At 34.9% G+C, this 14,464-nt stretch overlaps 1 protein-coding gene across 8 annotated transcripts in view; it reads left to right on the top strand.

Annotated features, from left to right (window-relative positions):
* Positions 1-14,464, top strand: part of LOC121422279 (unconventional myosin-XV-like) — an 80,533-nt gene that overhangs the window by 30,390 nt on the left and 35,679 nt on the right. For all 8 annotated transcript variants that reach the window (XM_041617204.1, XM_041617206.1, XM_041617205.1 and 5 more), the window contains 16 exons: positions 148-260; positions 764-935; positions 1,424-1,527; positions 2,413-2,476; positions 2,844-3,119; positions 3,515-3,631; positions 4,025-4,083; positions 7,606-7,729; positions 8,205-8,300; positions 9,537-9,668; positions 10,527-10,730; positions 11,161-11,315; positions 11,946-12,116; positions 12,741-12,861; positions 13,502-13,762; positions 13,969-14,197. In XM_041617204.1, the coding sequence (XP_041473138.1) occupies positions 148-260; positions 764-935; positions 1,424-1,527; positions 2,413-2,476; positions 2,844-3,119; positions 3,515-3,631; positions 4,025-4,083; positions 7,606-7,729; positions 8,205-8,300; positions 9,537-9,668; positions 10,527-10,730; positions 11,161-11,315; positions 11,946-12,116; positions 12,741-12,861; positions 13,502-13,762; positions 13,969-14,197 (2,398 nt within the window). The remainder of the gene's footprint in view (positions 1-147; positions 261-763; positions 936-1,423; positions 1,528-2,412; positions 2,477-2,843; positions 3,120-3,514; positions 3,632-4,024; positions 4,084-7,605; positions 7,730-8,204; positions 8,301-9,536; positions 9,669-10,526; positions 10,731-11,160; positions 11,316-11,945; positions 12,117-12,740; positions 12,862-13,501; positions 13,763-13,968; positions 14,198-14,464) is intronic.

Below are 14,464 nucleotides of genomic sequence, written 5' to 3'. Positions count from 1 at the left end.
AGAGATATATTTAAAAAAAGCAGTTGCAGGTTCCTGATGTAGTAGCGATCAGCTCTGGACCACCATAGACTGTATTTAAATATTTTGCATTTCTACTGTATGAAAATGTAATTAAACTTGCATTTCTTGTGCGTACATTCCTTTTAGACCTACACCGGTAGCATATTGGTGGCCGTCAATCCTTACAAGCTTTTTGATGACATCTATAACATAGAGACCGTTAGGAGATATGAAGGCCAGCTCATTGGACATCTACCACCGTAAGATTTCACCCATTTAATTTGCCCATGTGCTACCTTATACCTGTTATAATACATGAGCTCAGTGCTAGAGTAGAGGTGTAACATATAGAGGCCTGTTTCATAATTCATAAGCATTGTGATCATATTGATTGATTGAAATTAAAAAAACATACTTGGCAGTGTGATGTATTGGAATTTAGAGTATTCAATACTGATCAAAATGATGAGCCAGACATTTTACAGGCTTGTAATACAAGAAGTTGATACAGAAATGCTACAAATATTATGCCAAGTAAACACAAATTATTTCTGGTCATTCAGCTTATCAGGCTTGCTGTCTCAGCACTAAAAGTTTGTTGTAACAAATTTCAAGATTCCAGAAAATGCCACTGAATTAGGGGAAAATTGTGATTAAGTTCTTTGGATAGGGGGCGGGAGAATTGTGAAAAAAAAATGCGTCAGTATTATTGCATAGGATTAGCATGTTTTTATATCTTTTACCCATCATTTCTATCTTTCAGACATCTGTTTGCGATAGGAAGTGGTGCATACCTTCGCATGACTCAAACCAAACAGAATCAATGCATCGTGATCAGTGGTGAAAGTGGTGCTGGCAAGACAGAGAGTACTAAACTTATTATGCAATACCTTGCAGTGGTCAACAAAGCTTCGACTAACCTCATTACGGAACAAGTAAGAATCAGATTTGTATTGTGTTTAACAGTAAGGATAATCCACTATAACATAGCATGTAATTCAAGACACTGTATCCTACACGTAGTGTTTCAAAGATGCATTCACCCCTGTCATTGAATTGTAGCTGAAGAGCTTGCTGATACTCTATGATTTAAAGTGTGGTGTTGGTGTTGGGAGCACAATTCAGATTGTCTTCTCTTTCTTCTAAACCTCGCATTAGTTTTTGAAAGTGATCCACATCACATTATGAATGTGTGTGGTGCAGGACTTGGTAAGATTCCAGCCCCAGATTCATTTTGAATCTGATTATGAGTTTATGTAAAAAAAAAATTGCCTAATATTATAACCTCAAGTCATTAGTGAACTTGAAATCAGCGATTTTGCCAAAGGGTTGATTCTTTGCTGATAGAGTGCTCAGTTTTCCATCATTGTTCAATTAATGTAATTAAATCATATCATTTATGTTATTTTTCATATGTTACCAGATTCTAGAAGCCAACCCATTGCTAGAAGCCTTTGGGAATGCCAAGACAACTCGCAATGACAACTCAAGTCGCTTTGGAAAATACATTGAATTGTTCTTCAATAAGTATGCTTTTCTTGTTTATATTTCTTGTCTATCAAACTATCCTGTACTCTGCCGTTCAATTTTTAGAAATAAATCATGGTGAATGTATCATTACTACGAATAGACCACTAATATGTTCAATATAGGTTTTGAATGGCCGTATATAGATTGTAAACTGAAACTACCATATCAAAAACCTTTGTGTACGAAATAAGGCCTAATCGGTTCCTCACAGTAGCATTGCAGCAGTTGTTCAATTGTCTCTAATTTAAAACTGATTTTGCATTTATTCATATGTTAGACTATCCTTGTTCTATTTTAATGTTGATTTTTCAAGTCTCTGATTTAAGACTGAATTTGTGTTTATTTATATGTTAAGATTATGCTTGCATTTTTTTATGTTGAATTTTCATATTGTAGATCCTAAATCAGGTATATGCAGTGAGAGGCATGTTTCATGATTGATAGTGTTTTCTGTAGTATAATCTAACATTCTGATATTCCAAATGTGTAGTGGTTATTATTTCTTTTTTTCCATTATTGATTCTTTAAAACATTTACATTTGAAATTATTTAGTGCAATCTCTCTAAAAGCCCTCTACCTATTTTACAAATTGAATGATTGCTTATTTGAAAGCTACGGACAAAGATTATGTTTCGAAAAATTTAGCCAATTCAATACTTGAAACTTGGTTTTATACCAAAAGGAAAACACATTGAAACATAATTTTGTTCTTGTTTTGTGCCCAATCAAATTGAAATTCATTTAAAATATCAAAATACATATTATCATCATCATCTTCATCATCATCATCATTATCATTTCAAAAATTAGTTGTGTGTAATATTCTATTGAAAGAAGAGATTTTACTATTTTTTCATCGAATTCTAATCATTCATAAACAGTGGTCTCATCAGTGGTGCCAGGACAACAGAGTATCTGGTTGAGAAGTCACGTGTTGTTAGGCAGGTGAGATGATCAACCTTTCTATCCCAATTAACACATACTGGTATATAGCTTTCATTAGGTCAAGATTAATATCTTTTTGCTCCTCAAAATGGCAACAATGTTTTATTTTTCTATTCATTTACATATTCTAAAGAAAGAATTTGGATATAACATGAATAAAATATATGATGTTAGCAATGTCCTATAAAACAGTTACCAATTTTGCATTTTTAAAGAGTGATTTTGCTTTAATTGTGTTGCATCTTTTGACTAAGTTTTTGTCACTAAAATATGAGCATTCAACAGAACAGAAGTTAAAAATTACATTCCATTTTTACACCAATTTTCAATTAATTTTGTATGCATATTTTTTATATGTCCATGCTAGGGTCCTGGAGAACGCAACTATCACATCTTCTACCAGATGCTAGCTGGTATGTCCATCGGAGAGAAAGCCAAGTATGGGCTTACTCAGCCAGAGCGCTATTTCTACCTCAACCAAGGGGGCAGCAGTCGTGTGGATACACGCAACGATGCCGACGACTTCATCCGGACAGTCTCGGCCATGGAAGTGCTGAATTTTGATCCCATTAAGCAGGAGACGGCCTTCAGTATCCTGGCGGCCATCTTGCACATTGGAAATCTCTCTCTCCAGAATTCAAAGGTTGGATAGTTGAATTCCTGTTTTATAAACATTAAACTTTTTAATTGATTTTTTATAGAGATGAATTTCTTGGAGTTTTTTAGGGAGCCTACATCGTAGCTTGCCCTAATCTCACACGTCTGACAGAAAACGTGAAGTCTTTATTTTGTTGGTTTTCTTTGTCAAGACAAGCAATTATCTTCCATTCTCATATAGTCTATATTGTACTGTACTTCATGTAGATTAATATAAACTGAATGTCATGTGAACTATACTGTTAAAATAGTGAAAGTATTTGTTGTTTTGAAATTAAACAAAAATATGAATTAATTTAATTTATTTGTATACAAATGAGAGGTCGATGTTGATTATGTAATCCTGTAATGCATTGTTTGTTTTCTACCTTATATATGCAGAGGCAAGATAGACATGATATGCCAGAAATCACCAACGATGGTGCCCTAGCAGGAGCAGCCAGGCTTTTGCAACTCGATCCTAAACAGCTTGAAGGTGCTATTTTATACAGAGTCACAGTAAGTAAAAAATATATTGTCATATGCTCATAGGCCAATAGGTGTGTGATGGTTTGTGAAATGTATGTACGTATTAATTTTTATTCATGTGTACAAGGGTACAAATTATTTTGTTCCAAGAGGTCAAAAAAATTATGATAGTAGTACCAATACAGGTATGAATTGCATCGAAGTTCATATGTATTTCTCTGATGCAAAGGATTGAAATCATTATTGAATAAGAAGTTGAAACTAATATTTATTTTGAATCCTAACAAAGCATTTATCTCCATTTTGGTGCCAGTACACTTTTCTTTGTTCTATACTATATGTTATTGATATTTTGTATTACTATTATGATTGTTATATTATTTGGAAATAATTCTTGAAAGCTAACTATCTTTTTTACTTTAGGAAACAATCGGAGAACGAATTCTTACTCCTCGGACACTAGAACAAGCTGAAGATGCCAGGTAAGGTTTCGTCCCCACCCCCTCCCTTCCTGAATGAAAAAATGTTTGATTGTTATCTATATTGATTACAAATCATATGATTTACAGCGGGTAGTTTAAATATGTACTTTGGAATGAGCTTCAGTGATTGTATTGCCATAAATCCCATATATTGAGTACATTAAAATCATATCTTGAAATAGGATATAGAGACATATTTGTACATTGAAATACATGAAGTTTAAAGTTTATTGCTTGTATTTGCACAATCGTCTTGAACAGAATTCATTGGAGGGGTGTCAGAATTTTGAGTCTGAAATTTCTGTGCCACGCCCTACTGTAGCAGGTTGCCGAAGGTAGTATGGTTTGGGGTTATTTTCTTGTTCGACTAGATCATCTATCAAGTAATATCCTATCCAATTCAAGCCAGCTGTCTTGAACAGTGAAACTTCTATGCTTTTCCGATTGGAAGACTACAGTACTACATTGGATATAGTGTTACAATTGTATATTTTGTTCACTCTCCAGGGCCCTTTATCGTTAATGTTTGTAATTGATTGTTGATTGATTTTTACGATTGATTGCATTGAATATCATGTATGATCAGTCATAAATATCAGCACCAAATTCAATTGCTAAGTTTTATATGACATGCCCTAGACCATTTTCTTTGAGGAATGAGGATTTGTCCCCTATCAAGAAATCCAACTTATATCTTGAACAACAATGGGGGTAATGTAAATGTGTACCTTCTAATACATGGAGTTTAAAGTTCAATATTTGCATTCCCATAAAGCTCATGAATAGATAATGGAGTCAAGATGATAGCCTTGGGATAACTGGGGGAATTCCCAAAGAGCAAAGTTCTATGAAATGCAGATTGAAGTAGGTAAAATATAACCAGCTTTTTTATCAGGTACATTGTACAAATTTGCTCTAAAGACTATATGTTGCCTTTCTTTTTCATCCACGTTAGTAAGACTTTATGGCTGAAAGTTCAAGGGTTATCTTTAACTGTTCTTTTTATTGTATTATGATACAGTTCATGAAATTGATTGTCCTATGGTATGCCGTTTTAAACCAGATACTAGATAAACATTTAAAATAACATATTTTCTTCAGACTAGAGTGTCAAAGTAATGACCCCCAAACATCTGAACATTTGTAAGGAAGCCAGAAGTTAATGTGTGCAATATGAAGTGATAAGAGATTAAGATTTTAATTCTACAGTGCGTATCAAAAAAAAGTTTACACTTTGAAAATGCTCTGGGAATTAAAAAATATACAACATGTGGGTAATTTTTTCACATATAATCTTGGGTTTGGGCCTCATCTATCCAATGAAAATAAAAGTTTTGTCAGAATGTTACACTTGAGTGAGCACTGTCCATTTTTGTAAAGCTCGCAGAAATCTGTTTGCGCAGAAATGCTCGTTTTCACGCAGTGTCAAGGGGAAAGGGCGAAATCAAACTTACCCTGCGACACATTTTTCCTACATTTCCCTAGCACTTTTAGTTAATTAAGATAAAACAGATACATCCAAGCATTTTTAAACAAAGTTGCCACCCAAATTGACATTTCAACACTTAGTAAGCACAACTTTTACCCTTTTTGTGCCAGCTGGATCTGAGGACATAACTGAATCTAAACCAAAGTTTACATCAGACATCTCCAGCACCTTTTCACTAACTTTTTTGTTATTTAAAGTGGGTTGACATTTAATTGTTCATTTAATACTTGTTTCTCCACACTTTTCCTAAGCTTGACAATGATTAACAAACTGAAAATCAAGCCTAATTCATTTTATGTAAATCACAGCTCAGTGTAAATCAAATATCGTCTTGATGGCCTTGGTGTGTGGGGGAGTGGGGCGGGGCGCAATGCACTCTTCGAAGTGTATTGGGCAAGGAAACAAGTTAAAAGAGGTCAAAGATATCTTCAAATCAATTTTACTTGCTAAATTCTACGTGTTCTTCATGATAAAGGTTTACTTTTATTCGCATACCTATTTCAAAGTTCTGCGCAAATCATTTTTCACTAACTTTTCAAAAGTAAGTGGTGCTCACTCAAGCGGAAATATTTTTCGATAGTTATATCGTCATTTGCTTAAATGGATCTGTACCAATGTTAAAATGTGGAAAAATCTTCAGGATATTACAAATTTATAATTTTACAGGATTTTTTCAAAGTGTAAACTTTTTTTGATACGCACTGTATATATCATTTTATCATAATCTCCATCATCCTCCTTTTGTCACCGTTTATCTTATGTATCACTATCATCATCATCATCAGCAGCAGCAGCAGCATCATCATCATCATTAGCACATCACCATCATCCGCACCATCATCATTGTTGCCATCAGCATTATCATCATCATCACCATCATTATCACAATCAACATCATCATCACAACATCATCATCACAATCATCCTCACCATCATCATCATCATCATCATCATCATTATTGCCATCATCATTATCATCATAATCATCACAATCATCCTCACCATCATCACCATCATCATTATTGCCATCATCATTATCATCATCACAATCATCCTCACCGTCATCATCACCATCATCATCATTATTACCATCATCATCATCATTATCATTATCATCATCATCATCATCACCATCATCCTCACCATCATCATTATTGCCATCAGCATCATCATCATCATCACAATCATCCTCACCACCATCATTATTGCCATCAGCATTATCATCATCATCATCACCATCATCACAATCAACATCATCACAACATCATCATCACAATCATCCTCACCATCATCATCATCATCATCATCATCATTATTGCCATCATCATTATCATCATAATCATCACAATCATCCTCACCATCATCACCATCATCATTATTGCCATCATCATTATCATCATCACAATCATCCTCACCATCATCATCACCATCATCATTATTACCATCATCATCATCATTATCATTATCATCATCATCATCATCACCATCATCCTCACCATCATCATTATTGCCATCAGCATCATCATCATCATCACAATCATCCTCACCACCATCATTATTGCCATCAGCATTATCATCATCATCATCACCATCATCACAATCAACATCATCATCACAATCATCCTCACCATCATCATCACCATCATCATCATTATTATTGCCATCATCATTATCATTATCATCATCATCATCACCATCATCCTCACCATCATCATTATTGCCATCAGCATTATCATCATCATCAACATCATCATCACAATCATCATCATCACAATCATCCTCACCATCATCATTATTGCCATCAGCATTATCATCATCACCATCATCATCACCATCATCATCACCATCATCACAATCATCATCATCATCACAATCATCCTCACCATCATCATTATTGTCATCAGCATTATCATCATCATCATCACCATCACCACAATCATCTTCATTATCATCATCATCATCATAATCAAAATCACTCATTCTATCATTTTAAATTTGATATCACTATTGTCAAACATTTTCTTCCTGTACAGGGATGGGATATCCAAATCTCTTTACACCAGTCTTTTTGGATGGCTAGTCAGGAGTATAAATGTCATCACAAACCAACCCGCTAAGATGACCTCTATTGCTATACTCGACATCTTTGGATTTGAGGTGAGGATTTTAATTTTAAAAATTGGTGATGTAAAACTTTTGAGTTTTTCCACTAAGCCATTATCAGCACTGGGAAGGGAGGGGAGCCGAGCCCCCCCCCCCCTCCCCTTGATAATATGGAGAAAGAATAAGAAAAAATATATCTATTCCCTTTGGATTTTTCTTTTCATGGTGAAAATAGTTTTGGATACTGAATAGGTCAGTGTTTTATTTCCATGGCCTTTGCATAATTTCAATATATCTTCATATTAAAATAATGAAGTTGGGAATGACTGAAATAATCTGTGTGTCTGCAATTTGTAATTTCATTGTTGAATGTTCTAAAATATTCACCAATTTTCTTGTTTAATGCCATTTTAAGAAGCTCTGGCTTTGACATTATCCTCAACGTTTTCTCAATGCATTTCAATTTTAGTTCACTAAGTATCTTTATATCAGTGAAATAAATTAACTTAAACATTTTATTTTTTCACAGGTCTTCAGGACAAATGGCTTTGAACAACTCTGTATCAATTATGCAAATGAGCATCTGCAATTCTACTTCAACAAACATATCTTCCAATTAGAACAGGTATGACACTCAACAATTATCAAATCTGTTCTTTTATCACTATTAGCTTTGTCATTTTTGCTGTGTAGCCTGTACAAAGCAGATTGATTGTATTAAAATCAGACAGCTTCCTTCAATGAGAAAGACAAACTCTGAATATACAGTTTTATCAAACAATTTCAGATGTTTGTTAAGGCATCTTAGCATCTACAATTTTAGAAAGTAGAAGTTTGAACAATTTTGAAAAATGGTAAACACCCAGCCTTATCGCTCATGTCTTTGGGTGTTACTAACAGGGGCACTTGAGTGAGGCTGTGAAGATTGTACTGTACTCTTCATTGGGTGAAAATTTTGAGAAGAAGTTGTATAGGAAAATTGCAAGGCCTCTCATATATTGTTGATCCCATCACTTGGCATAGTTTCAAGGTCTTACATCTTTACTGTAGATAGGTTTCCTTAATATGCTACTGGGCTGATAAAACCTTGTATCTCAAAATTTAAATAATTTGATGACAGCTCAGAATAAGCTAGATTTTTGGAGTTATAATAATAATATTGTACTTTAGCGCATAATATTGGTAATCTCTATGTGGGCAGGAACCTTCTTGTGCCTTCAAAGAGTTCTTCACAGGTAGGTATCAGGAGACCATTTTAAGACAATACTTGACTGCCACCATTACTATATTTTGAAATAGAGCCTAGATTCTGAGCTGCCTCCAAAACTTTTAAATATTTCGATACAAGATTTTATTAGCCCAGCCACGATATGTCATCGGTGTACTTAGTGTAATTATTATTATTTGTTGCATTTATTTTCAGTGTACATTTTAACTCGGTGGCCCCTTTTTTATAAGCTCTGCTTTCTCCGGGGTCACCAAACCATCATTCTATTGTTATATTTAGTATTTGTACAATTATCTATATTTGTATGTATTTATGTAATTGTTTGTACCTGATGATGGTTGAATAAATAAATTGAATTGAACAACACCAGCTTACCTGGGGTGGGATAGAATTTTGGTAACTTTTTTTTTGCCCATCCTGACAATGTTTTCCTGGTATGCCACTGATCTGTATATATGCTTTATTTTTTAAGTCCTTTTGTCTCCTTGTTTCTAGTGTTGCTGTTTCATGTGTGTGGTCTATATTATGGATGTTCCACTTTATATGTTTGTCATTTTGCCTCCGACGAAGATTCGAAGGATCGAAAGCTTAGGCCCCTTTTGACTCTCTATCTTTTAACTTGTTTGATTTTAGCTTGAATATGCCAAAGAGAAGATAGAATGGCAGACTATCACATTTGTTGACAACCAACCAGTCTTAGATCTCCTGGCCAAGAGACCTACCGGTATTCTTCACATCCTAGATGATGAAAGCAACTTTCCCAAGGTATGACTTTTAAAAACATGAAAGTACTTATTCCCTCCAAGAATTGCTAATCGGTCGTACACTTTCTTGCATGATATCAATTTGGTGTCATCCAACATGGCCTAATCAAGTCAAATTATCCCTAGGTATAGCAACAGAGCTGCCAAGTAGTAATGGTTTTCATCAATTATTACTGAAAAATGAGAAAGAAAATTGATGGTTTCATGCAAATTACTGACTTCAGTTTATGTGTTGTCATATGGTATTTCAGTAGTGATTTTCTTACCAAAATACTGATTTTCAGCCTTTAAAATACTGAATTTTCTTGATCAGGTTGACATCCCTGTGGCACTTATGTTAGTATAAAATATTCTCTTTCACCCCATCAGACCGGTGCAAACTCCCATTGTGGAAGTGCCACTTGGTATGATAATCTTGGTTTAATATTAGTGCAATATCTCCAAAGTATGGGATTTGTATTAAATGTAAATACTTTCTTTCAGCACCCATTTGGCATCAAACCATAATTTTTCAAATGCCCATGGTCTAATCCATTAATATTTAATAATTACCATATGTCTTATTCTTTATTATGTGGCCTGTTTGCAAGGGGGGGGGGGTGGGGTTGGGGTTCATCCAGTGATTGAAGTGGTATAGGTTCTCAAATAGGTAATTACTGATACTGAATCTTTTTGTTTTAATGTGTTCATGTCCAGCCTAGAAGCAGTGCATTTTTTATAGTCAAGTTCCCTTCCAAGATTTTATTCTTGTGTTTGAAATGCAGTTTGAAATTTCATTTTGTAAAATGCACAATCATAAATAATAGGGTATGATTCAAAGTGTAAGTATTAATGAATGAATTTTGCATGTTTGCCACAGGGAACAGAGAAAGCCTTTGTTGAGAAGTGCCACTACCATCACTCCTCCAACTCCTCCTATGGTCGCCCTAAGCAGCCTCGTCTTGAGTTCTGTATCAAGCACTACGCAGGAAAGGTGATCTACCAGCTGGACAATGTCATCGGAAAGAACAGGGACGTACTGAAACCAGAGGTCCTGGAGATGTTCAAGAACAGCAAGAATCAGGTCAGAACTTGTTTAAAACATGGTGAATACATGGGTCTCTAATTGATCTTATCTCGCTTGGTCTAATCTTAGTTCTCCTACAACCATGCCTACAGACCACTTAGTTGAATTTTCACCTAGCCAATTTACCATTTGTATAATTTCAGGTTAAGTTAGAAGCCACTGTACCAATTTTGTTAAATATCCATTTTAGTTAACACCAATAGTCTATATGATTTTCTAAAAAAAATAACAATATTAATTACCAAGTTATTTGATTGTATCACAGGTATTTTCAGAGATGTTCAAGTTGCTACAGGTGACCTAGCAGAAATGATCTAAGATTAGGGCTAATCGACTTTCAGGCATGAGAAAGATGAGATCATAAATTGTTGCAACCCGATTCTCAAGAATAAAATAATAATAAAGAATTCACTAAAATATATTACAGGTGCTATCAGAGATGTTCAAGCTATTACAGACCACGGAGCAGAAACGATCTATGATTGGGGCTAGTGGCCCTTCAGGGATGAGAAAGATGAGACCATCAACTGTGGCTACCAGATTCAATGAATCTCTTCTAGAGCTCATCAACAATATGAACAAGTATGTGTTTGATTAACCATTGCAAATTTGTGTGAATTTAAAGTAAACAGATACTACAAGAAAATTGATTTTTGACAACGAACCTTTTAGAAAGGAGATTCTAAACCTGAAAATTCAATTAAGTGAAAAAGAAGACTTAAATTCACTGGTTTCTTATAATAATAATAATAATAATATAGGATTTGTATAGCGCATGTACCCACCTTGCTAGGTGCTCAAGGCGCTCCTATATTACCCCGGCTAAGCTAGACTACCGATTCTGGTGCACACAGCTTTTTGAGGAATTACTTCCTGCCGGTACCCTTATCTTGCTCTTGTTTAAGCATTATATATCTGTAAATTCAGACTCTCATGGGACATTGCATGTCGGCTTTAGATCTCCAAATTAGTCATAAATCTAGTAAATAATTGCAAATTAATAATATTCTGCTTCTGCTAACCTAAAACAAATGAATTGACTTCATGTTGTTGTAATTGATTGGTCTCATGTTTGTAATTGATGCTTGCAATTCATTTCATGAGCAATGACCATTTCTTGATGATATTTTCCCATGCTACGTCAAAAGTCCACTCTCAGTATTTCCTTCACTCCCACAACGTACACTCTCTACAATATTATTTTACTTTCAGATGCCATCCATTTTTTGTTCGTTGCATCAAACCCAACGAGGAGAAGTCCCCTATGGTGTTTGATACCGGTGTTGTAGTGAGTCAACTGAGATACAGTGGGATGCTGGAGACGGTCCGCATCAGAAGAAATGGTTTCCCAATCAGAATGGCCTTCCTGTCATTCATGAACAGGTCAGTATTGGGGCCTGTTTCATCATACTTGTGAACAAAGGCAGTTGTTACAAGCTAATAAAAATGTACAATATGATTGGTCAAGATAAAAGATAGTTGTGAAAGATTAAAGTTGATCTCAAATTGATTGATTAATCAGTGGACCAAAGCTTCAAAATGATTAGAAAGAAGACATTTTGCTATGAGCAATATATTATATATATCAACCTCTCCATTTATATTCTCCTTTTCTACCTTTCCTGGGTACTTTGAAAAAAAAAACTCTCAATCTTTTGTGACTCTCTTTAGAATAACCCAACTTTTCCTTCCTCCAAGATATAAAATAGTTGTTTAAGAGTACTTAATACTTATCTCATCACTCTTATTCTATCATTGTCACATTATGTCTCACTTATACTATAGCTCTTTTTGTCTTATTTCCTTGGTCATTTACACTTTTGCTTAATGTAATTTATGATGAACACTTTGTTATTTTATCGCTCTTTTTTGTTAAATTTGTTATGTATGTGTAATTGTCTTGTGAGTGTCATGGTGCAAAGACTTGATTTATTTGTAAAAAGCCACTGTCATTTTCATTATTATTTGGTACATTCAATGGACTATGATATCAAACATTACATTCAGGTATCGATTCCTGATCAGTGCTCACATTACATTCCGAGCAACAGCCAAAGAGCTCTGTCAAGAGATCTTATTCAGAGTTGGAGATAAATTCAGAGGAGACTACCAACTGGGATCTACAAAGGTAAGAGGTCAAAGGTCAAATGTGCTTATTGCCCTCAGTTTTAAGGCCCCACACACTTTATGATATATCAAAATCTAATTTTGGATATAAATTCAATTGAAATGTATCTTCTTTGCAGAGGCTCAGGATAAAATTGTACTGGTATTGTAAAATTGAAATTTCTGGATCATAAATCCCTTTGAATTAGGAATGGCATGATTGATATTGAATTGTAACATCAAACCGAGTCATTTGATTAATATTAAAAGTAATTTTGTCTCGATGTAAATGTAAGCCTAAACTTGTACACAATTTTCTGCTATTGCCATAAATAAAGATACAAGTCTAAATATGAATTGTAAAGTTAGTGTAGGATGTATATCATACCCTGATGTCTGCTTTAGAAAAAAAGGTTTAATTCTTGTAAGTAAAGTAATGAAGTTTATGTCAATTGATAATGTCATTGGAGTATTTAAATAAAAAAATGATGAGTGCACCTTATAGAGCTTAATCAATTTATTTTTAGTTGAGTATTGAAGTCCAATTCAACAAATATGAACTGTGATTGAACGCATCCCTAAGAGTAAATTCATTTTCTTAAGTGCCATACTGCAGTCTAACTCAGGTAATTAAAAGCTATGATCATTGTATCATTCCACAGGTATTCATGAAAGAAGCCCTTGAGAACCACCTAGAATACGAGCGCTCCAAGATCATCCAGAAGGCTGTCTTGGTCATCCAGCGTCACCTGAGAGGATTCCTAGCCCGGCGTCAGTACCATCGTATCCTTCACACCGTGGTCCAGCTCCAGGCTCACTTGAGGGGATACCTGGTGAGGCGTAGGGTCAGGACCATCCTGAAGGGACTGGTCCTGTTCCAGGCTCTCTACAGGGGGCGACTCCAAAGGAGGAGATACCTTGTGGTAAGATCATGCCAATGTTTTCACAAACAACCGCAAGATACTGAGCTCTCAAAAGAAACAAAATTTGAGATAAAAACAATGAATTTTAGGGGGTTTGTGGAACTATTTGTATGGCTAGACATAGTAGTTATCAATAGTTTTAAAGCTCTCACAAATTTATAAACCAAGTTTCTTAATACAAAATGGAATGTATGTGTCTTCTTTAGATGCTAAGGAAGGCAAAAGAGGAGAGAGCAGAGCGGGAGAAGAGAGAAAAACTCCGCATAAAACAGGAAAGAGAGAGAATTGAAGAGGAGAGAAGGAAAGAAGCAAGTCGGCTAGCATCATCTAAGATGGCTGCCAGTCGAGCACCACCTCCACCATCCCTACCAACCCAGCCAGCAGATGTATCCAGGGTGGACATTCCCTATGAACTCAGTTTGCTACTACAGAGAGGTAAGATGGGCCTTTTCACACTGCAGCAAATTAGATGGACAGTTAGGTAGCCCAGATGAGTTGAGAATATGTTGTCCAATGGCTACTGTGTTTGTTCTTCCTGAGCCTTGGGAAATGTGAAACATGTAGATTAGTGTGATCCTCTGGTTTACAAAAATCAATAAGTATAATAAGTATAAGTATTTATTAAATGTCCATAAATGGAAATTCATCTTGTTTACATGTCGTGCTAAACATAATAAACAAGAAATTGTATAAATTTATGCA

Source organism: Lytechinus variegatus, chromosome 10 (genome assembly GCF_018143015.1).
Source record: "Lytechinus variegatus isolate NC3 chromosome 10, Lvar_3.0, whole genome shotgun sequence".
NCBI classification, from domain to species: domain Eukaryota; kingdom Metazoa; phylum Echinodermata; class Echinoidea; order Temnopleuroida; family Toxopneustidae; genus Lytechinus; species Lytechinus variegatus.
The sequence above is the reverse complement of the archived record's forward strand: the minus strand, read 5'-3'. Positions and strand labels throughout refer to the sequence as shown.